At 38.5% G+C, this 25,963-nt stretch overlaps 1 protein-coding gene across 1 annotated transcript in view; it reads left to right on the forward strand.

The window, feature by feature from the left end:
- IYD (iodotyrosine deiodinase) overlaps nucleotides 1-25,963 on the forward strand; it is a 105,567-nt gene that overhangs the window by 69,378 nt on the left and 10,226 nt on the right. The window contains exons 3-4 of the mRNA XM_053711830.1: nucleotides 5,523-5,682; nucleotides 23,118-23,274. Coding sequence (XP_053567805.1) covers nucleotides 5,523-5,682; nucleotides 23,118-23,274 — 317 coding nt within the window. The remainder of the gene's footprint in view (nucleotides 1-5,522; nucleotides 5,683-23,117; nucleotides 23,275-25,963) is intronic.

Consider the following 25,963-nt stretch of genomic DNA (forward strand, 5'->3'; position numbering starts at 1 on the left):
AAGGAACGTTTGTTGCACAATTTGGATGTTGTTCGCGCTCTAAAATTCTATTTAGATGCTACAAAGGATTTTAGACAAACATCTTCCTTGTTTGTTGTTTATTCAGGTAAAAGGAGAGGTCAAAAAGCAACTTCTACCTCTCTCTCTTTTTGGATTAAAAGCATCATCAGATTGGCTTACGAGACTGCCGGACGGCAGCCTCCCGAAAGAATCACAGCTCATTCCACTAGGGCTGTGGCTTCCACATGGGCCTTCAAGAACGAGGCTTCTGTTGATCAGATATGTAGGGCAGCGACTTGGTCTTCACTGCACACTTTTACCAAATTTTACAAGTTTGATACTTTTGCTTCTTCTGAGGCTATTTTTGGGAGAAAGGTTTTGCAAGCCGTGGTGCCTTCCATTTAGGTGACCTGATTTGCTCCCTCCCTTCATCCGTGTCCTAAAGCTTTGGTATTGGTTCCCACAAGTAAGGATGACGCCGTGGACCGGACACACCTATGTTGGAGAAAACAGAATTTATGTTTACCTGATAAATTTCTTTCTCCAACGGTGTGTCCGGTCCACGGCCCGCCCTGGTTTTTTTAATCAGGTCTGATATTTTATTTTCTTTAACTACAGTCACCACGGTACCATATGGTTTCTCCTATGCAAATATTCCTCCTTAACGTCGGTCGAATGACTGGGGTAGGCGGAGCCTAGGAGGGATCATGTGACCAGCTTTGCTGGGCTCTTTGCCATTTCCTGTTGGGGAAGAGAATATCCCACAAGTAAGGATGACGCCGTGGACCGGACACACCGTTGGAGAAAGAAATTTATCAGGTAAACATAAATTCTGTTTTTACAGGCAACTTTGTATTTTTTTTAACTAGGTACAATAGTTATTAAATAGTTATTAACTATTTAATAACTACCTAGCTAAAATAAATACAAAATTACCTGTAAAATAAATCCTAACCTAAGTTACAATTACACCTAACACTACACTATCATTAAATACATTAAATTAATTAACTACAATTACCTACAATTAAATACAATTAACTAAAATTAACTAAAGTACAAAAAAAATACTATGTTACAGAAAATAAAAAATACAAGAATTTTAAACTAATTACACCTAATCTAAGCCCCCTAATAAAATAAAAAAGCCCCCCAAAATAATAAAAATTCCCTACCCTATACTAAATTACAAATAGCCCTTAAAAGGGCCTTTTGCAGGGCATTGCCCCAAAGTAATTAGCTCTTTACCTGTAAAAAAAAGAAATACAACCCCCCCAACATTACAACCCACCACCCACACACCACTACTCTAAAACCCACCCAAACCCCCCTTAAAAAAAAACTAACACTAAGCCCCTGAAGATCACCCAGCCTTGAGCCGTCTTCACCCAACCGGGCCAAAGTCTTCATCCAATCCGGCCAGAAGAGGTCTTCCAGAGGGTCCGAAGTCTTCATCCAATCCGGCCAGAAGAGGTCCTCCAGAGGGTCTGAAGTCTTAATCCTATCCGGGCAGAAGAGGACATCCAGACCGGAAGAAGTCTTCATCCAAGCGGCATCTTCTATCTTCTTCCATCTGACGAGGAGAGGCACCATCATGAAGACATCTGACGCGGAGCATCCTTCCATCCCGACGACTAAACGACGAATGACGGTTCCTTTAAATGACGTCATCCAAGATGGCATCCCTCGCATTCTATCAGCCAATCGGAATTAAGGTAGGAAAAATCCGATTGGCTGATTCAATCAGCCAATCGGATTGACCTCGCATTCTATTGGCTGATCGGAACAGCCAATAGAATGCGAGGTCAATCCGATTGGCTGATTGGATAAGCCAATCGGATTGAACTTCAATCCGATTGGCTGATTGAATCAGCCAATCGGATTTTTCCTACCTTAATTCTGATTGGCTGAGAGAATCCTATCAGCCAATCGGAATTCGAGCGACGCCATCTTGGATTACATCATTTAAAGGAACCGTCATTCGTCGTTCAGTCGTCGGGATGGAAGGATGCTCTGCGTCGGATGTCTTCAAGATGGTGCCGCTTCTCGTCGGATGGAAGAAGATAGAAGATGCCGCTTGGAAGAAAACTTCTTCCGGTCTGGATGTCCTCTTCTGCCCGGATAGGATGAAGACTTCGGACCCTCTGGAGGACCTCTTCTGGCCGGATTGGATGAAGACTTCGGCCTGGCTGGGTGAAGATGGCTCAAGGTAGGGTGATCTTCAGGGGGTTAGTGTTAGGTTTTTTTAAGGGGGGTTTGGGTGGGTTTTAGAGTAGGGGTGTGTGGGTGGTGGGTTGTAATGTTGGGGGGGTTGTATTTCTTTTTTTTACAGGTAAAAGAGCTGATTACTTTGGGGCAATGCCCCGCAAAAGGCCCTTTTAAGGGCTATTAATAATTTAGTATAGGGTAGGGAATTTTATTATTTTGGGGGGCTTTTTTTTTTTAAGTATTTTTATTTGAGGTTCCGACAAAGGCATACAAAAATCATAAAACAGCAAAGTACAAAGATCTATTTTACAGTATACATTGTGATAGAATTCTCAGAGATTATCGTACAGGCAGTATATCAACTAATGCATCAACCTCCTGAATGACACCCAAGGCCACTTTTGGACCTTATAACGTTAGAGCAATCTTACAGGAAGTTATCTTAATCAGGGGAACCACTCTTGAGTCCCATATGTCTAACCTCATTTTCTATTTTAATAACTATTTGAACAGTTTTCTGATAGAACATAACCTCCTAAGTATATAATAATATGAAATTAAATTATTTCCCCCAAACAAACTAACGAAGCCTCTCTTGGACCTCCTGACTTGCATAATAAACATAATGGGGGACTTTAAGGAGGAAAGGAAAAATAAAATAAAAAACAAAAACAATAAATAGGCCACTCTTGGGCCTAAGGACTGAAATAATATGATGTCTTATCAAGCATATGGATTATGAGTTAAACAGTTTAAGGGGGAAGTCATCTGCATAGTGAAAGGTCATACTCATCAATCAACTAATAGTAAGTGGCGAGCCTCTCCTCAGACACACACCTTAACAAGCATATTAGTAAACAACGTATAAATTACACTGGGGTTAATATTAATTGTGGGTTTAACAGGGATCAGTTGCTAAGCTGCAAGGCAGGTTGGGGAGATTAAGCTAGGCATTTTGTGCAGGAACCCCAACTCTGTAATATTCTGTATAAGACAAAGACTATGGAAAGTGAAGTGGGTTTAGAAAAAAAAAAATCAGACTAGGTGCAGTCAATAAATACAATGGACACTGCATCTTATTCAAACAGCACTGATGAATAGGCAAAGGGTAGAATGGCTTATGGTAAGGTGAGCTTACACAATATCAGACTGGGCACAGTCGTCATAGAATAAAGGGACTACTGTGATGAATGTCCCTTAAGAATGTCTTGGGGGGCTTTTTTATTTTATTATGGGGCTTAGATTAGGTGTAATTAGTTTAAAATTCTTGTATTTTTTTTTTATTTTCTGTAATTTAGTAGGGTTTTTTGTACTTTAGTTAATTTTAGTTAATTGTATTTAATTGTAGGGAATTATAGTTAATTAATTTAATTTATTTAATGATAGTATAGTGTTAGGTGTAATTGTAACTTAGGTTAGGATTTATTTTACAAGTAATTTTGTATTTATTTTAGCTAAGTAGTTATTAAATAGTTAATAACTATTTAATAACTATTGTACCTAGTTAAAATAAATACAAAGTTGCCTGTAAAATTAAAATAAATCCTAAAATAGCTACAATGTAACTATTAGTTATATTGCTGCTATTTTAGGGTTTATTTTACAGGTAAGTATTTAGTTTTAAATAGGAATAATTTAGTTAATAATAGTAATTTTATTTAGTTTTATTTAAATTATATTTAAGTTAGGGGGTGTTAGACTTAGGTTTAGGGGTTAATAACTTTATTATAGTGGTGGCGGTGTAGGGGGGACAGGATAGGGGTTAATATGTTTAATGTAGGTGGCGGCAGTGTAGGGGGGGGCAGATTAGGGGTGTTTAGACTCGGGGTACATGTTAGGGTGTTAGGTGCAGGCATCTCCCGTAGGAATCAATGGGATATCGAGCAGCAACGAACATGAGCTTTCGCTGCTGTCAGACTCCCATTGATTCCTATGGGATCCGCCACCTCCAGGGCGGCGGATTGAAAACCAGGTACGCTGGGCCGGAAAAGTGCAGAGCGTACCTGCTAGGAATTTGATAACTTCCAAAAGTAGTCAGATTGTGCCGAACTTGCGTTCGGCACATCTGGAGTGACATAAGAATCGATCTGTGTCGGACTGAGTCCGGCGGATCGTATGTTACGTCACTATATTCTACTTTTGCCGGTCTGTAGGGCTTGATAAAAAAGGCGAATCAGCCTCGCCACAAATACACTGCAGAATTCCAGCGTATTTGCGGTTGACGGCTTGATAAATAGAGGCCAATGTCTTGGTTCAGACCTCTGGACAGCACTTTTTTATAGGTGGATGAATGTATCCACCAATCAGCAAGGACAACCCAGGATGTTCACCAAAAATGGTCCGGCATCTAAACTTACATTCTTGCATTTCAAATAAAGATACCAAGAGAATAAAGAAAATTTGATAATAGGAGTAAATTAGAAAGTTGCTTAAAATGTCATGCTCTATCTGAATCACGAAAGAAAAAAATTGGGTTCAGTGTCCCTTTAAGAGTTTTATGCTACAGTGTTGTAGTGTAAAACTCTTAACTACTGACTTTAAAATGCGGTACCAGTCTTGAACAGGAGAGGGTGTACCGCTCACTTTTTGGCAGACACGTAATACCGGCGCTATGCAAGTCCCATTGAAAAAAGAGGATACGCAATTTACGTAAGTGGATTTGCGGTATTTCCAAGTCTGGCCAAAAAAGTGAGCGGTGCACCTGTACCTGCAAGACTCGTAATACCAGCGGGCGTTAAAAAGCAGCGTTGGGACCAGCCAACGCTACTTTTTAAGCCTAACGCAAAACTCGTAATCTAGGTGATGGTTATTTCACCTGCTCTCACCTAAGTTAATCCAGAAAACCTGGCCTGTTAGGGGGGGCCTGAGGACAGGTTTGAAAAAACAGTGCTCTATGTAAACTCTAAAAGTTTTAATGTCACCGTCCCTTTAAGTACATGCACTTTATTTCACATTGCCACCTCCTGAAAAAAAACTCCTTTTTTTGTTAGCCTGCTTCAACCAAAATATCTCTAGCAATCCACCTTTATAGTTTGAAAAATAAATAAGATCAACTTTTTTGTCCTTTTTTGCACTTTCTAATTCTTTTTTTTTTTTTTTAAGTTTCAGCCCCAAATATTGGTCATTTAAATACCAAGTTTTTAGCTTTGCAGAAGACATAAAATGTTTGCATTTTGTAGTGTAAGATATTATATATAACTAAAGAAGAAGTTTATTTTTTAACTATATTGATTTTATATAAATGTTTAATTTACTATAATGTTTTATTTAAAAGTTTTTGATTTGCTTAATTTACTGTTACTTTATTATAACAGGTACCTCACCTAGTGGAGCACATACAGAACCATGGACATTTGTGGTTGTGCAAGATCCGGAGGCAAAACATAAGATTCGGGAGATTATTGAAGAAGAGGAAGAAATAAATTATCATAAAAGAATGGGAGACAAGTGGGTTCATGATCTTAAGAAATTAAGGTACTGTACTTTTTACTAGATTTATTGTAGTATAAAGGAGAATAAAAATGAGAAGTCTGCCCATATGTTAAATCACCCAATAGTGATGTAGCATAGCTGAAACAAAATAACAAAAAAATATAACCTGAACATCTCTATGTTAAAAAAAAGTAAGGTATTTTACCTCAAAATTACAATAGTAAGTGCTCTGTGAACAGTTATCCTTCCGCTACTGTCAACTGAATTTAAATCGGTGCTGATGTTACACTTTACTGTGATCTCATGAGATTTCACTTAAATCTCGCAAGATTTATAGTAAACTTCATTACACTGAGTAGGGAAATAACATGACAGCGCCTGCACAAGTCAGATGTACGCTCCCGTGCAATTCCCTGGATTGGTTGCATAAAGTCCATTTACAATGGGATGTGACTACTGAGTACATTTTGAGGTAAAATATCTTCCTTTTTACATAGAGATGTTCAGGTGATATTTTCTAGTCTGCTTTTTACAGTGGTGTCACTTTCAAGGGCTTTAACATTTGGGTATAATGTCCCTTTTAAATTGTAAATGTAAAATGTTTAATTATGTGTAGTATAAAAAAAAAAAAAGACTCCAGACTGCTATATTTTTACACAGTCGTCGGTTACACACACTCTGGTGATGCATTTATAGCAGTCCCTAATTGGCCTCAGCAGAGAAGATTAAGGAAACCTAGGTTACAAAATGGTGGAGCCCATTGGTTTATGGAAACTGAAACTTTGTGCTTACTTTTTCAATATTTAAACAACTAATATTTTTTTATAAACAACTGCAAATTATCATATTCAGGCTATATTGGTTTTGAATGTTTCTTTAGCTAGCATTTATTTAGGCCTATATTGCAAAATGCGAGCGATATGGAGCATTAACATTGCTGGAGCGTAATCTATATAGTTTGCATTTTTTCAGCGGTACTACAAAAAAATGGTTAATATTGTGTGTGCGGTAGTATAATGAGCATTATGATATTCCTGTTGGATAGTCCAGGTGCATTCTTTCCAGCTGAAAATAGATTCCTATGAGGGCCCGAAAAAAAAATTCATATGGATTAAGACTTGAGCCGTAGAGTACAATTTTTTTTTTACTAAAATGGTGTAGTCTTTGGTTAAAGCCTCTTTGTGCTTTTAATTTTTTTTTAATAGTCAGGCCACTGATACTGGGTGAGGAGGGAATGATGTTAACCTCTTTACTACCAAATACTAACATAGAGCTTTGTTTCCATTAAGCCGTAAAAGAATAGAGCAGCTACCGAAGAAACTGACATGTAACTGATAAACTAAAGTAGCTTATAGCTCCATGTTAGTACCAGGTTTCCATTGAAATATTTTGCGCATTGTGTGCAGTCACTGTTTTCATGTAGGTGTTAGTTAACGTTGTGTTACGCTTCCATCCGACATCAGATTTCTTGAAAATCTATTAATTGCTATGGTAACCCTACCTTACACTATAATATTTTTGCGCTCTTTACCTGTGATCACCTCTAAAGAGAAACAGAAACAAAGATACACTTATTTTGTAATACATATTTTTTAAGTAGAAGCAAATACTATTTTTTATTATAATTATATTTTCCACTTTATTAATATATGTAATATGTTTTGCTGCCCTAGGTACAGATCTAGTTTGAATTTTGTAGATATGTGCTTGCATATATTTTTATATATACTGATATTTCTTTAAGAACATAAGTGCAACTATTCCTATACATGGGACAACAATAAATATTACATATATTATAAGTTTTTTCTACATTGAAACACATGGATTTGCAAGTTTTTACATTTCAATTGGAAATAGATCTCAAAAAGCTAATTTTGATATTAAGGTATAACACGCCATCGGAAGCAGTCAATAAACAAGATAGCTTCCAATAGCATATTTATCAATTTGCAAACCTAGTGCAATCCTAATTACGGCTCATTGGAAACTAGCCCATTTGGGGTTTTCTTTACATGTTTTTTTAACTTTGGTCACAATAAAAAAAAGATCTATAGTTCAAATAAAATTCTCTTTTTCCTTTCTCCTTTTTTCACAGTAAGCCCGAAGTTTCCTGTTTTTCAAAAGCATTAAGGCATGTTGGATTGCTTGTGATCACAACCATTAACTTGTAAAACAAACTCAATGACCCCGCTACTACCACTTCCCATGAAAAAGTATATGACATAATATTTATGTTTCTGGTGCATTAAAAATAATTTAGTTAAATACTCAAATTAATTTAAAAAAACAACTTCTAATACACAATCTTGCGTTATTGACTGAGCTCTACTAGTAAAATAGGCCTTAGTGTTTAATGTCCCTTTAAGGACATTTAATTAATCCTCAATCTTTCAGATAATTAGATAATACACAAGTCAATACATTTTCATCACTCACCCACTTTTATGAAAAAGTTCAGTATATTTTTAAATATCCTAAAAATTGGCTATGCATTGTAGTTATTCTTTTCAACGCTAGATAATCCTTAAAGGGACTTAACACCTAAAAATGTTCTTTCATGATTCATATAGAACATACAATTTTTTTTTTTATTTTTTTTTTACAAAATTAACATAGGTATACATTACGTTACATATGAAATATTGGTACATTGTTTGCTGATCTTTACAGGTTGTGATAATGTTCATAGAAAAGACTTGATTTATATTTATGAGTGGTTGAGTAAAGAAAATTGTCCGTAGTCTGAGGAGAAATTTGATAAGTCTGCAAAGAACAATATTTATACAAGTATATTTCAAGTGAACTAGTGTACAGTAACTAAATATAGAAGGGCAAATGTGTATCAGGATTTTTACATGGCTGGGTTCAAATTACCGTAAGAGTGTAGATATGTTTAACTGTGCTTTCTGGTGTGGATTCTGGTTTGATAGGGTTTGACAGGAGTAAAGTGTTAGAATACTCATATATGACCTTGCTTCATGCCCGATTTTTAAAATATAATTGTAATAGTGCTTTTCTCTAACTCTTATTTAAGTACTCTCCCCAGATGAAACAGATGTTATGATAATCTTCTAGACCTTTGATTTGGTGGTAATGGTATTTTTCTAAACAGAGGCAATTTTCTACTTTATCTTTCCATGTTGTGATGTGAGGAAGATTTAGTTTTTTCCAATTCAAAGGGATCAAACTCTTAGCAGAGTTTATCATAAGGGAGAACAATTTAGCTCGTAGTTGGCATCTAATTTTGGGGAGTTTGTTAGATAAAAAGGTCCAGATATCCAAGGGAAGGTGTAAGGACAAAGCCAATTCTATCTTTAGTTTAATTGATACCCAAAAGGACTGGGCTATTGGACAAGTACACCAGATATGTGTGGGTGTGCCTTTGTCCGCATAGGTGCACCGGTGTATAGTACCACCTGCTAAGACTTTTTATGTTCATTTCTAAGGTATATATGGATGAGGTTGATCTATTCATGTTTGAGAACATGTATAGCCATTCGTTTTTTGTTAAATTGTCTCCTATCTCCTGTTCCCATTTCGATGTGTATGAGGGTTGTGTGGATGTAGAGGAAGATAGTATTTGTTTATAGGAGATTGACAGTATACCTTTGTGCGGTATATCTTTGCTACACGTGTTTTCGAAGATGGTCATGGGGCGGATAAGGAGGGTTTATGAGGATGGCTGTGTAGATAATGAAAGAGCTGCATGTAGGTATACCAGTTGTCAAATTTGGGTCCTAAAAGTTTGACTATTTCTTCTTGTGATTTGGGTTTAGAGTTGTGATATAAAGTAGAGCTGGGAATGTCTCTATGAATATTATTTAGTGGGGATGGCTGTAAGAGTGGTTGAAGTGTAAAACTTGGGTTGTATAGCAGTGAAGTTAAAGGGAATGGTATGCTAGACATATTTTGAAATTTTTTGATAGTTTTGTCCCAAGAGATGAATGTTTCTTGTATTATAATGGGAGGATTGGGGTGATTGGGCCTCAGGTTAGGGGATATCCAGCATCTGCCGCCTAATTTTGGACTTCCCATAATGTCGTGTTCAAGTTGTACCCACTCCTTATGAGGAGCGTGTTTGCACCAGTCTACTATTCTGGTTAGGCATGTTGCAGTTCTATAATGGGATAAATTTGAAAAGCATAGTCCGCCTTGTTTTTTTGGACGGTAAAGGGTGTTTGTGGCCACTCGGAGTCTTTTGTGGTTCCAAATAAAGGAATTGAACAGTTTTTGGAATTTAAATATGGTTCTATCTGCAAAGGGGATGGGCATGGCTTGAAATAAATATAATAATTTGGGAAGGATCATCATTTTTAGAGTGTTAATTCTGCCTATCCACGATAAGGGTTTCGTCCCCCAAGAGCATAGCAGGGATTGTATTTGATGATATAGTGGGTCATGGTTCAATGTGATCATGCAATCTGCGTATGGCGAGACATGAACTCCTAAATATTTTATTGCTTTCGTTTGTGTACGGAAGTTTAATTTTTTTTATATTTGCAAGGTCCCTGGTATAAATCGAAATGCCAAGTAGTTCTGTTTATGTATTTTGAAATTGGACAGTATATCATATTCTTCAAGGATAGTAAGAAGGACTAGGATAGACCTAGTTGGGTTAGTTAGGGTAAGGAATACATTGTCGGCGTATAAAGTGATTTTATAGTTTGTGTGGGAAATTATGATGCCATGTATTTCAGGGGATTGTCTTATTGCAGATGCTAATGTTTCCATTGCAATTAAAAAAAGGAGAGGGGAAAGCGGGCACACCTGTCTTGTTCCATTTGAGATTAAAAATGGTTGGGATATGGAGTAATTTAGTCTGAGTTTGGCTTGTGGGCTGTGGTATAATGAGAATATTTTGCTTATAAAGTCAGGGTGAAAGCCGAATTTGTAAAGGGAGCACTTTAGAAATAGCCAATTGAGCCTATCAAAGGCTTTTTCTGTGTCCATGGACACAAAAATTGAGGGGAGTTGATGAGTTTTCGCATATTCCATCAAATATATTATTTTGATAGTGTTGTCTCTCACCTCTCTATTAGGTGTAAAGCCCGCTTGATTATTGTGTATAATGTAGGGTAGAATAGAATTGATGTGGTTAGCTAAAAAATGTTCATGTAGTTTTATATCTATATTTAAGAGCGAGATTGGACGAAAGTTTGCTAGAGTTATTGTTTGCTTCCTGGGTTTGGGAAGCACTATTATGTGTGCCTCTAAAATTGAGGGGGAAAAGGGATTGTCTGAACTGACTTCATTAAAGAGTGCTGATAGGTAGGGAGATAGTAACGGGGCAAATGTTTGGTAATATTTGGCAGTGAACCCATCTGGGCCTGGGCTTTTCCCTGTCTTTAGGGTTTTTATGGCAGCTGGAATTTCTGGAGTGGAAATAATGTCAGGTTAGTGGATTGCTCTGGTGTCAACTGGGGACTTGGCATTTGTCAAGGTTTCTCATGATGCTATCGTTTTTGTGGATGAGAGATGAATGGGGTGCGAGGTTGTAGAGTTTAGTATACTAGGTGTGGGAAGAGTTGAGAATATCTTGTGAAATGTTGAGAGTTGTTTTTTTGAGTTCAAATACTATTTGTTTTAGTGCGGAGTATTTGGTATTCTATGTTGAGAAATTCATCTAGGTCCTTCCTAGCTTTTGCCAGTTATTCTAAGATTGTATTGTTTAGTGTGGATTTTTTATGTGCAAAGTCTAAAGTAACAAATGTGTTGGATAGTTCTTCATATTTTCGTGTGTTGGGCTTTGAATTTAATGAATTATCCTCTTAGGACACAATTATGTGCCTCCCAGAGTGTGCACTTGTTGTCCATTGTGGGGGAGTTCAGATTAAAGTATTCAGTGATAGTGTTGTTTAAGCTGTCTAGAGTGTTTGGGTTGTTGAGGAGGGAATCATCCAATTTCCAAAGGTAAGGGTCTCTAGGTGAATCTAGCCAAGGCACTTGGAGTTTGACCGCTGAGTGGTCAGACCAGGAAGTAAGGGAGATAACACATTTAACCAATTTTGGGAGACCTTTTTGGTTTGTAAAGATATAATCTAGCCTGCTTTGTTATTTATTGGGGTGAGTGAAAAATGTGTAGTCCCGTGTGTGCTGGTGAGAAAAAGCGCCATATATCATATAGATTTAGATCTTTGAGGCCATTCAATAGTGTATTGGTAGTTTTTTTAGAGATTGTTATGTTAGGGTTAGAAGTATCTAACCTAGGTTGGAGTGGGGTATTGAGATTGCCTGCAAGGAAAATAGGGCCTTTTAAGATATCTACATTGTGTGTGAACATATTTTTAAAAAAGGACATTGTTGTTTGGCGCATAAACATTAATAAGGGTTGTTGGTCTGCCATATAGTCTGCCTACCAATCCGAGAAATCTACCCTCTTTGTATTTTGTTAGTTGGGAGAGTTGAAATGAAATAGAATGTTTGAATAAGATGCTTACACCAGCTTTCTTTGCAGGGCCAGAGCTGTGAAAAAATTGTGTGAAATGTTTACCAAAGTATTTTGGTTCCTTATTGTGTCTGAAGTGTGTCTCTTGAAGAAACAAAATGTCTACATTTTTTTTATTTATATCTGAGAGGGATTTTGAACATTTATGGGGAGAATTGAGGACCTGGGCATTTTGAGTCATTATCACGAGGGGGTGCGGACGAGATGGTGTCATTTGAGCCATGTCTTAATAATGGTGTGGTGAAGATGGAGCAAAATTTTGCAATATCCTCTGGAGATTTGCAGATGATACAGGAATTATTTTGAAGGGTCCATAGGTGAGTGGGGAAACTCCAATGATATGGTATCCTTTTTTGCCGTATGATAGTCATGAGGGCTGAAATTATTTTCAGTCTTTGAAGGGTTTTAGGTGAGAGATACAGTTCCTCGGAAGCGAACTGGCTGTGTTTTTTCCTGGATTGCATTAGGATAATCTCTTTTTCCTGAAAGTTCTTGAAACAGATAATAATATCCCTGAGTGGTGCTGTATCAGGTGGTTTTGGTCTAACTGACCTGTGTGCTCTAACCCACGGGATGTCTGTTGTATGAGAAGGTTCCTTCATGTGGGAGAATAGGTATTGTAGGTACACTGGGAAATCCCTAGGCAGTACAGACTCAGGGATTCCTCTGTTCCTTAAATTCTTCCATCTGCTCCTATTCTCCAAGTTTTTGATTTTTTCATGTAGTAGATCCAATGTTTCTTTCTGTGTAGCCATTTGTTCCTTCAGGAGACGCACGTCTTCTGTGATAGAATCTTGGTTTGATTCTAGGGATATAACTTGGAAGGTCATTGTGTGAATATCCTGCTTCATGGTGGCCAATTATTCTCTAATACACAGAGGCATAACTAGAAACCCGAGGGCCTAGGTGCAAGAATCTAAGAAGGCCCCCCCCCCCAAAAAAAGTGATTTTGATACATATATTTTTTTTTTACATCTAACACAGAAAAAAAAATATGAATCAGATTACATGTCTGATAAAGGAGGTACCCTGTGCCTTTTTTTAAGCTGGGCCCCCACCCTCAGGGGCCCAGTCGCAGTTGCAACCTCAGCAACCCATGTAGCTTCACCCCTGCTAATACAGGTACAAATAATATCTGGTATATACTTCTTTGAAGGTAGATCTTGAAGAATATCAGCTGCTAATTGTTGAGGATCTGTTTTTTCTAGTAAATCTTCTGTTTCTGTAGAGATTACAGCAGGTGGATGTTCATTGTTTTTGATTGTGGGAGGTGAGCTGCGTGAGCTGTCGGTATGTTGCAAAAAAGAGGAGATTGTTGACGTTTTGGATAGAGCTTGTTTAGTAGGTTTGTCATTTATTAAAGTTCTCCTAGTTGCCATCTTCAATTATGTGTAAGGGATTTAAGCCTTTATATGAACCACAGTGTGTGGGGATAATCGGGTAGTTGGTGAGTGATAACTCACTCAAGGTGGTATGCAGCAACTCAGTTCCATCTAGATTGCCCCACTGTGGTGGATAGGTCCTGTGCTATGAATATTGGGTTATATGAAGGAACGATGATATATGGGTTCACCTTGTCTATTTTGATATCTCTTGAACGTCTTATAAGCATATACATATATATTTACTGGTAACACACAGTTTCCATAGACCACAATGTAAAGGCACTTTACACTCCCACCAAATTAAACCCCCAAATACTGCCTGGTGTAGTTATTGTATTAAAAAATAAAGATGCTGCTATCTTTATTTATTAATAAAATACACTACACAGTATTTTGGGGGCATTTGGAACACATTAATGAAATTAAAGTGAAGGTTAAGTTACCTGTTTGACAATATTAAATTCAATTCTCTGTCCCAAATGAATATGACTTTCATTAATCATCTTGTATAAAATCATTGTTAACTGTACTTATCGCCCTAATAAATCTATCTTTCTAGCTAATCAAATTCAACCCATTTTTTTATAAATCACGTTCTCCTTAGATCACGTTCTCCTTACATCCAACTGAAATTCTGGCCGTTAGGCGGCCGTCGATCTACGTCACTCACATCCCTTTTAAAGTGCGCATGCCCTAATCTCTCTTCTTCATATTGTACTCAAGGCGCGTTCCCGTTTTTTGCGCATGCGTAATAGATTTAAGTAGGACTAGCCACATATTTATACCACTGTTTGTTTGCTACGGACGTCTCAGAAACAGAAGACCATTGCTAATGATTGCTGTACTTCGGATAAATACGATACTTCTATACGCACTTAGGCCTAGATTTAGAGTTCGGCGGTAAAAGGGCTGTTAACGCTCCGCGGGCTTTTTTCTGGCCGCACCATAAATTTAACTCTGGTATCGAGAGTTAAAACAAATGCTGCGTTAGGCTCCAAAAAAGGAGCGTAGAGCATTTTTACCGCAAATGCAACTCTTGATACCAGAGTTGCTTACGGACGCGGCCGGCCTCAAAAACGTGCTCGTGCACGATTATCCCATAGGAAACAATGGGGCTGTTTGAGCTGAAAAAAAACCTAACACCTGCAAAAAAGCAGCGTTCAGCTCCTAACGCAGCCCCATTGTTTGCTATGGGGAAACACTTCCTACGTCTGCACCTAACACTCTAACATGTACCCCGAGTCTAAACACCCCTAACCTTACACTTATTAACCCCTAATCTGCCGCCCCCGCTATCGCTGACCCCTGCATTACACTTTTAACCCCTAATCTGCCGCTCCGTAAAACGCCGCCACCTACGTTATCCCTATGTACCCCTAATCTGCTGCCCTAACATCGCCGACCCCTATGTTATATTTATTAACCCCTAATCTGCCCCCCACAACGTCGCCGACACCTGCCTACACTTATTAACCCCTAATCTGCTGAGCGGACCTGAGCGCTACTATAATAAAGTTATTAACCCCTAATCCGCCTCACTAACCCTATCATAAATAGTATTAACCCCTAATCTGCCCTCCCTAACATCGCCGACACCTACCTTCAATTATTAACCCCTAATCTGCCGACCGGAGCTCACCGCTATTCTAATAAATGGATTAACCCCTAAAGCTAAGTCTAACCCTAACACTAACACCCCCCTAAGTTAAATATAATTTTTATCTAACGAAATAAATTAACTCTTATTAAATAAATTATTCCTATTTAAAGCTAAATACTTACCTGTAAAATAAATCCTAATATAGCTACAATATAAATTATAATTATATTATAGCTATTCTAGGATTAATATTTATTTTACAGGCAACTTTGTAATTATTTTAACCAGGTACAATAGCTATTAAATAGTTAAGAACTATTTAATAGTTACCTAGTTAAAATAATAACAAATTTACCTGTAAAATAAATCCTAACCTAAGATATAATTAAACCTAACACTACCCTATCAATAAAATAATTAAATAAACTACCTACAATTACCTACAATTAACCTAACACTACACTATCAATAAATTAATTAAACACAATTGCTACAAATAAATACAATTAAATAAACTATCTAAAGTACAAAAAATAAAAAAGAACTAAGTTACAGAAAATAAAAAAATATTTACAAACATAAGAAAAATATTACAACAATTTTAAACTAATTACACCTACTCTAAGCCCCCTAATAAAATAACAAAGCCCCCCAAAATAAAAAATTCCCTACCCTATTCTAAATTAAAAAAGTTACAAGCTCTTTTACCTTACCAGCCCTGAACAGGGCCCTTTGCGGGGCATGCCCCAAGAATTTCAGCTCTTTTGCCTGTAAAAAAAAACATACAATACCCCCCCCCAACATTACAACCCACCACCCACATACCCCTAATCTAACCCAAACCCCCCTTAAATAAACCTAACACTAAGCCCCTGAAGATCTTCCTACCTTGTCTTCACCATCCAGGTATCACCGATCCGTCCTGGCTCCAAGATCTTCATCCAACCCAAGGGGGGGTTGGCGATCCATAATCCGGTGCTGAAGAGGTCCAGAAGAGGCTCCAAAGTCTTCCTCCTATCCGGCAAGAAGAGGACATCCGGACCGGCAAACATCTTCTCCAAGCGGCATCTTCGATCTTCTTCCATCCGGTGCGGAGCGGGTCCATCTTGAAGCAGGCGACGCGGATCCATCCTCTTCTTCCGATGTCTCCCGACTAATGACGGTTCCTTTAAGGGACGTCATCCAAGATGGCGTCCCTCGAATTCCGATTGGCTGATAGGATTCTATCAGCCAATCGGAATTAAGGTAGGAATTTTCTGATTGGCTGATGGAATCAGCCAATCAGAATCAAGTTCAATCCGATTGGCCGATCCCATCAGCCAATCAGATTGAGCTCGCATTCTATTGGCTGATCGGAACAGCCAATAGAATGCGAGCTCAATCTGATTGGCTGATTGGATCAGCCAATCGGATTGAACTTTATTCTGATTGGCTGATTCCATCAGCCAATCAGAAAATTCCTACCTTAATTCCGATTGGCTGATAGAATCCTATCAGCCAATCGGAATTCGAGGGACGCCATCTTGGATGACGTCCCTTAAAGGAACCGTCATTAGTCGGGAGACATCGGAAGAAGAGGATGGATCCGCGTCGCCTGCTTCAAGATGGACCCGCTCCGCACCGGATGGAAGAAGATCGAAGATGCCGCTTGGAGAAGATGTTTGCCGGTCCGGATGTCCTCTTCTTGCCGGATAGGAGGAAGACTTTGGAGCACCGGATTATGGATCGCCAACCCCCGCTTGGGTTGGATGAAGATCTTGGAGCCAGGACGGATCGGTGATACCTGGATGGTGAAGACAAGGTAGGAAGATCTTCAGGGGATTAGTGTTAGGTTTATTTAAGGGGGGTTTGGGTTAGATTAGGGGTATGTGGGTGGTGGGTTGTAATGTTGGGGGGGGGTATTGTATGTTTTTTTTTACAGGCAAAAGAGCTGAAATTCTTGGGGCATGCCCCGCAAAGGGCCCTGTTCAGGGCTGGTAAGGTAAAAGAGCTTGTAACTTTTTTAATTTAGAATAGGGTAGGGAAATTTTTATTTTGGGGGGCTTTGTTATTTTATTAGGGGGCTTAGAGTAGGTGTAATTAGTTTAAAATTGTTGTAATATTTTTATTATGTTTGTAAATATTTTTTTATTTTCTGTAACTTAGTTCTTTTTTATTTTTTGTACTTTAGCTAGTTTATTTAATTGTATTTATTTGTAGGAATTGTGTTTAATTAATTTATTGATAGTGTAGTGTTAGTTTAATTGTAGGTAATTGTAGGTAGTTTATTTAATTATTTTATTGATAGGGTAGTGTTAGGTTTAATTATAACTTAGGTTAGGATTTATTTTACAGGTAAATTTGTTATTATTTTAACTATTTTAGCTATTAAATAGTTCTTAACTATTTAATAGCTATTGTACCTGGTTAAAATAAATACAAAGTTGCCTGTAAAATAAATATTAATCCTAAAATAGCTATAATATAATTATAATTTATAGTGTAGCTATATTAGGATTTATTTTACAGGTAAGTATTTAGCTTTAAATAGGAATAAGTTATTTAATAAGAGTTAATTTATTTCGTTAGATAAAAATTATATTTAACTTAGGGGGTTGTTAGTGTTAGGGTTAGACTTAGCTTTAGGGGTTAATCCATTTATTAGAATAGCGGTGAGCTCCCCAGATTAGGGGTTAATAATTGAAGTTAGGTGTTGGCGATGTTAGGGAGGGCAGATTAGGGGTTAATACTATTTATGATAGGGTTAGTGAGGCGGATTAGGGGTTAATAACTTTATTATAGTAGCGCTCAGGTCCGCTCGGCAGATTAGGGGTTAATAAGTGTAGGCAGGTGTCGGCGACGTTGAGGGGGGCAGATTAGGGGTTAATAAATATAATATAGGGGTCGGCGATGTTAGGGGCAGCAGATTAGGGGTACATAGGGATAACGTAGGTGGCGGCGATTTGCGGTCGGAAGATTAGGGGTTAATTATTGTAAGTAGCTGGCGGCGACGTTGTGGGGGGCAGGTTAGGGGTTAATAAATATAATACAGGGGTCGGCGGGGTTAGGGGCTGCAGATTAGGGGTACATAAATATAACGTAGGTGGCGGTCGGCAGATTAGGGGTTAAAAATTTTAATCGAGTGGCGGCGGTGTGGGGGGACCTCGGTTTAGGGGTACATAGGTAGTTTATGGGTGTTAGTGTACTTTAGGGTACAGTAGTTAAGAGCTTTATAAACCGGCGTTAGCCAGAAAGCTCTTAACTCCTGCTATTTTCAGGCGGCTGGAATCTTGTCGTTAGAGCTCTAACGCTCACTGCAGAAACGACTCTAAATACCGGCGTTAGGAAGATCCCATTGAAAAGATAGGCTACGCAAATGGCGTAGGGGGATCTGCGGTATGGAAAAGTCGCGGCTGAAAAGTGAGCGTTAGACCCTTTAATCACTGACTCCAAATACCAGCGGGCGCCCAAAACCAGCGTTAGGAGCCTCTAACGCTGGTTTTGACGGCTACCGCCGAACTCTAAATCTAGGCCTATGTTAACTATAGCTTTGCATGCTCAGTATCGGTAGAAACCGGCGATTCGTGCATGCGCAATAGTTATGATTACCGTGCTTGCGCTTTGGAGATGCGTATAGAGTGGGTGAGACTGCTCTATACGTCACAGCATAGAAAGTGTGGAAGTAGAGGTGGGGAGGAGTTTTCGTGTAAACGGTAGGCAGATATTTATTTATAAAAAATAGCAAAATTGATCAAAAATATTAAAAGAAACTTAGCGAACAGCTTATTCTTTTCATAATATATGAATTTATGGCTTCAATTCAAGAAAACTTTACCTTCACTTTAAGCAGAGATCGGTTCTCAGGTTAAAGTTATAAGCACTAATTGCTACTGCAAGCTCGCGGTAGCAATAATCAGCCACTAGTAATGGCTGGTTAATTATTGCGTACCCGCCAACGAGCAAATTTGTAATCTAGTCCTTAGTTTTTAATGTCCCTTTAATCAGGTCTGAAGTTGACATACAGATGATTTTAGAGGGCATAGGGTGCACTCCAACAGGTTAGCTGTAATATGTTATATAGCTCATAGCTGTTATGCTTCTTAGTGTCACAAATTTCACAATACTGATTATATCAGCCATTAATAACAGAGCAGTATAGGAGGCGCACAAAGAAGCATTTAATGACAGTATTATTTTACATGTAGCTTTTATCCCATCTTTAATTTCCACATTGTTTACATGTATAGTAGATAACGTTTGAGTGAAAGTTCCCTTCATCCACTGTGTTTATCAGAACTAAACCCAACTCAATTGGAGTATCAGTCAGTCAACAATCATCCACAATTACATTCTCCCCTTCATAAAGAGACAATACAGTCAAAGTTGAACCGCACATAGATAAATTACATATTTGAATAGAAACATATTTGCAATATAAATGTTTTGGCAAACATGCTTATAGTACTGTTTAAGTTGTAAAAATTGTATCTGCACGTGCATGTGGAGCATAGCTAGATATTCTCAGTGCACCAGGATATTAAATACTGCAGCTGCTCAGAGCACAAGTGGGGCTTGTATCATGATGGCAATTAACAAATAGGAACACCTTAGGCTCTCTAAGCAAGTGCTGTGTTTAAAATGCTGGTGCACAGTGCATACTTCTATTGCTTCTATTCAAAACTGAAATAAACCCATATGGACTAAAATTTTGGCTGGGATGTCCCTTTAATAACCAATCAATGCCATCACCAGGGCACTTCTAGTGCTAAGCATTTAAATAATTATTGTAGACACCCAAATTCCATCCGCAGCATCTTTTTATTTAGAAACCCTTTGCTCTACCTAGGACAAGGGGAGAGGTAAATAAAGAGAAAGGGATTAAAATACAAAATAAATAATACATGATCATCCCCCTACGACCACCTGTCATTGACACATGCCTAAATTGCAAACTTCTTTAGCACATTCATTTTCTTGCTCTAAAACCACTCCTGGTCATCAAGTGTACACACATTTTTATGTATGGGTGGTGAGCTCTGTTACAGTAACTTATCTGGCAAATTTATCAGTCTTGACCACAACAAATTTTATTTACTGCTGACCAAAGTCAGTGTGCTCCACAAGTTTTCCTCAGGAACAGTTTCATTGGTAGTGCCCAGTATAGTTCTGGACCAGGTAAACTAAGGTTTTGTCATTACAATTTGCTATAAGGGGGGGGGGGGGGAGATATTACACTTGCTTATTTTGATTTTGAAATGATCATAAAGTGTATTTTGTGCAATTATCCATGGGATAAAACCTAATTAGCTGACAAGGAAAATTCCCCCAGCACTATTGGTGGACAATGGCATAAATCAGAAGCATAACAGAAAGTGTTTTTTATTTTATTTTCTCAGTTACCAGGAATATATTTCATACAATTTAAAAATATATATTTTTTAAAATACCCTTTGGAGATTAGCAAAAATGTACTAAAAGATATACACCTAGATTACGAGTTTTGCGGTAACAGGGGTGTGGTGCTAACTTGCACGTTATTCTCACCGCTCACTTACCTGCAGCACTGGTATTACGAGTTTTTACAAACCCGGCGTTAAAAGACAAAAAGTGAGCGTAGAGCGAAATTTTGTTCATAATCTCACTTCAATACCAGTGCTGCTTAAGTCAGCGGTGAGCTGGTTGAACGTGCTCGTGCACGATATCCCCATCAATCAACGGAGAGAGCCGGCTTAAAAAAAGTCTAACACCTGCAATAAAGCAGCGTTTAGCTCAGTAACGCAGCCCCATTGATTCCTATGGGGAAATAAAATTTATATTTACACCAAACACCCTAACATGAACCCCGAGTCTAAACACCCCTAATCTTATTAACACTTATTAACACTTATCCTAACACTTATTAACCCCTAATCTGCTGCCCCCGACATCGCCGACACCTACATTATATTTATTAATCCCTAATCTGCCGCCCACAATGTCACCGCCACCTACCTACATTTATTAACCCCTAATCTGCCACCCCAACGTCGCCACCACTATAATAAACATATTAACCCCTAAACCGCCGCACTCCCGCCTCGCAAACATTAGTCAAATATTAACCCCTAATCTGCCGTCCCTAACATCGCTGCCACATGCCTACATTTATTAACCCCTAATCTGCAGCCCCCAACGTCGCCGCCACTATACTAAATGTATTAACCCCTAAACCTAAGTCTAACCCTAACACCCCCTAACTTAAATATAATTAAAATAAATCTAAATAAAATTCCTATCATTAACTAAATAATTCCTATTTAAAACTAAATACTTACCTGTAAAATAAACCCTAAGCTAGCTACAATATAACTAATAGTTACATTGTATCTAGCTTATGGTTTATTTTTATTTTACAGGCAAGTTTGTATTTATTTTAACTAGGTAGAATAGTTATTAAATAGTTATTAACTATTTAATAACTATCTAGCTAAAATAAATACAAAAGTACCTGTAAAATGAAACCTAACCTAAGTTACATTAACACCTATCACTACACTATAATTTAATAAATTCCCTACATTAAATACAATTAAATAAAGTAAATTAAATTAGCTAAAGTACAAAAAAAACCACACTAAATTACAGAAAATAATAAACAAATTACAGATCTTTAAACTAATTACACCTAGTCTAATAGCCCTATCAAAATAAAAAAAGCCCCCCCCCCCAATAAAAAAACCCCTAGCCTAAACTAAACTATCAATAGCCCTTAAAATGGCCTTTTGCGGGGCATTGTCCCAAAGTAATCAGCTCTTTTACCTGTAAAAAAATACAAACAACCCCCCAACAGTAAAATCCAACACCCACACAACAAAGCCCCCCAAATAAAATACTAACTAAAACAACCTAAGCTCCCCATTGCCCTGAAAAGGGCATTTGGATGGGCATTGCCCTTAAAAGGGCAGTTAGCTCTTTTGCGGCCCAAACCCTAATCTAAAAAATAAAACCCACCCAATACACCCTTAAAAAACCTAACACTAACCCCCTGAAGATCATCTTACTGTTCTGAAGATCCGACATCCATCCTCAAGGAAGCGGCAGAAGTCTTCATCCAAGCGGCAAGAAGTCCTCAACGAAGCAGGGAGAAGTCTTCATCCAAGCCGGGCAAAGTGGTCCTCCAGACAGGCAGAAGTCTTCATCCAGACGGCATCTTCTATCTTCATCCATCTGACACGGAGCGGCTCCATCTTCAAGACATCCGACGCGGAGCATCCTCTTCATCCGACGGACTAACGACGAATGGCGGTTCCTTTAAGTGACGTCATCCAAGATGGCGTCCCTTAGATTCCGATTGGCTGATAGAATTCTATCAGCCAATCGGAATTAAGGTAGAAAAAATCTTATTGGCTGAGCAATCAGCCAATTGGATTGAAGTTCAATCCTATTGGCTGATCCAATCAGCCAATAGGATTGAGCTTGAATTCTATAGGCTGTTCCAATCAGCCAATAGAATGTAAGCTCAATCCTATTGGCTGATTGGATCAGCCAATAGGATTGAACTTCAATCCTATTGGCCGATTGCATCAGCCAATAGGATTTTTTCTACCTTAATTCCGATTGGCTGACTCATAATACCGGCGCTATGGAAGTCCCATAGAAAAAAGACTTTATAAAGTTTACGTAAGTCGTTTTGTGGTAAGGCCAAAAAGTGTGCGGTGCCCCTAAACCTATACCAGCGGGCGTAAAAAAGCAGCGTTAGGAACTTAGGACCAGTTAACGCTGCTTTTTCACCTAGCGCAAAACTCGTAATCTACCCGTTAGTAAATTCTAAAAATCTATTATAAATATCAAATAGCAGTTTATACATGTTAAAATATAGTTTTCATAAAAAAGGTTATGTTGAGTCTGTTTATTTTGATATTAAAGCAGGAAGTAGATTTGGGTCTTAAGATTGCTCACTGGTTGATAAGCTGTCCTGCTTTAAAATGCAATGTTTTCAGTGCAACTAAAGAAAAAAAAAATATTCTATTGTCCTTTTAACTCTTTGCAGATAGACCAACAAATACGTATTTACTTTATTTTACAGAACCAACTGGATAAAAGAATATCTAGATAAAGCTCCTTTCTTGATCCTCATTTTTAAACAAGTGTATGGATTGCTTTCAAGCAGCAAAAAGAAGACTCATTATTACAATGAGATCAGTGTGTCTATTGCATGTGGGATTCTTCTGGCAGCCATACAGGTATATTTATTGATCATAGCTATTTATAGGTGAGGTCATTAAGGGTCAAATCGCCATGACTTCACTCCCACCTTACCCACAATAAACACACGGACAACTGACTTGGAGGTAAAAGACCGTGGAGCAAGGTCGCGTTTATTTAACCCCTTAATGACCACAGCACTTTTCCATTTTCTGGGACCAAGGCTATTTTTACATTTTTGCGGTGTTTGTGTTTAGCTGTAATTTTCCTCTTACTCATTTACTGTACCCACACATATTATATACCGTTTTTCTCGCCATTAAATTAACTTTCTAAAAATACCATTATTTTCATCATATCTTATAATTTACTATAAAAAAAATTATAAAATATGAGGAAAAAATGGAAAAAAACACACTTTTTTTAACTTTGACCCCCAAAATCTGTTACACATCTACAACCACCAAAAAAAAAAACATGCTAAATAGTTTCTAAATTTTGTCCTGAGTTTAGAAATACCTAATATTTACATGTTCTTTGCTTTTTTTGAAAGCTATAGGGCCATAAATACAAGTAGCATTTTGCTATTTCCAAACTACTTTTTTTCAAAATTAGCGCTAGTTACATTGGAACACTAATATCTTTCAGGAATCCCTGAATATCAATTGACATGTATATATTTTTTTTTAGAAGACATCCCAAAGTATTAATCTAGGCCAATTTTGGTATATTTCATGCCACCATTTCACCGCCAAATGCGATCAAATACAAAATATCGTTCACTTTTTCACAAATTTTTTCACAAACTTTCGGTTTCTCACTGAAATTATTTACAAACAGCTTGTGCAATTATGGCACAAATGGTTGTAAATGCTTCTCTGGGATCCCCTTTGTTCAGAAATAGCAGACATATATGGCTTTGGCATTGCTTTTTGGTAATTAGAAGGCCGCTAAATGCCGCTGCGCACCACACGTGTATTATGCCCAGCAGTGCAGGGGTTAATTAGGGAGCTTGTAGGGAGCTTGTATGGTTAATTTTAGCTTTAGTGTAGTGTAGTAGACAACCCAAAGTAATGATCTAGGCCCATTTTGGTATATTTCATGCCACCATTTCACCGCCAAATGCGATCAAATAAAAAAAAAACGTTAAATTTTTCACAATTTTAGGTTTCTCACTGAAATCATTTACAAACAGCTTGTGCAATTATGGCACAAATGGTTGTAAATGCTTCTCTGGGATCCCCTTTGTTCAGAAATAGCAGATATATATGACTTTGGCGTTGCTTTCTGGTAATTAGAAGGCCGCAAAATGCTGCTGCGCATCACACGTGTATTATGGCTAGCAGTGAAGGGGTTAATTAGGAAGTTTGTAGGGAGCTTGCAGGGTTAATTTTAGCTTTAGTGTAGAGATCAGCCTCCCACCTGACACATCAGACCCCCTGATCCCTCCCAAACAGCTCCCTTCCCTCCCCCACCCCACAATTGTCCCCGCCATCTTAAGTACTGGCAGAAAGTCTGCCAGTACTAAAATAAAAGCTTTTTGGGGGGTTTAGGTTTTTTTTTTTAAAAAAAAATAATAATTATTCCGCTGTATAGGACCCCCCTTAGCCTCCAACCTCCCTGATCCCCCCCAAAACAGCTTTGTAACCTTCCCTATCTGCCTTATTGGGGCCATCTTGGGTACTGGCAGCTGTCTGCCAGTACCCAGCTTACACAAAAAAGTGCTTTTTTTTCTTAGTTTTTTTTTTCTGTAGTGTAGCTTCCCCAAACCCCCCCCCCACCACCACAAACCCCAACCACCTCATTGATCGTTTTTTTTTTCAGTAATATTAAAATGATTGCACCTTTTTCTGTAGTGTAGCGGTTCCCACCCGCTCCCTCCCCGTGCACGCGCCCGCCCCCGCCCTCCCGTGCACGCGCGCGCGTCCGTGCGCGCCCCCGGGCATCCCCGCCCACGATCCCGCCCCCCTCCACATCTCCAGGGCCATCGATGGCCGCCACCCGCCTCCCGGTAATGCTCCCACCCACCAACGAAGGAAGCCACTGATCTCCGGTGCAGAGAGGGCCACAGAGTGGCTCTCTCTGCATCGGATGGCTTCAAAAGGTTATTGCAGGATGCCTCCATATCGAGGCATCACTGCAATAACCGGAAAGCAGCTGGAAGCAAACAGGATCGCTTCCAGCTGCTTTCCACACCGAGGACGTGCAGGGTACGTCCTCAGGCATTAACTGCCTTTTTTTTGAGGATGTACCCTGCACGTCCTCGGTCGTTAAGGGGTTAAACAACCAGGCACAAAAAACACTAAGCTTAACACAAGTTGGCGGCATCTGAGACCTAATATATATTGAAATAACTTAATATTTACAACAAGCGTATTGAGGTCAATGGCCCGGATCGGGTGCTGCAATGCTCCTGCCGAGCATTGCCTTTCAGGGGTTGGCATCATCCGCCAGGGATTTAAAGGTCAGCAGGCCTGCGAGGAGAGGCGTTACAAGCTGCGACTTGCAACATCATGCCCCTCCCATTAGCTTGACCACACCCTTGTGGAAACCAAATAAATTATTAGGCCGTGACCCCGCCACACCAGTTGGCAATGTTCTAATACTAATATACGCTTCAAACCATAAAGGACATCATGATGTAAGACGCATCAACAAACATCATTGATGGGAAGCAAACTTTACTACTTTGGTGTTACAATCAGCGAGCCTGAGTAGACATGCTCC

Source organism: Bombina bombina, chromosome 4 (assembly GCF_027579735.1).
Source record: "Bombina bombina isolate aBomBom1 chromosome 4, aBomBom1.pri, whole genome shotgun sequence".
In the NCBI taxonomy this organism is placed as follows: Eukaryota; Metazoa; Chordata; class Amphibia; order Anura; family Bombinatoridae; genus Bombina; species Bombina bombina.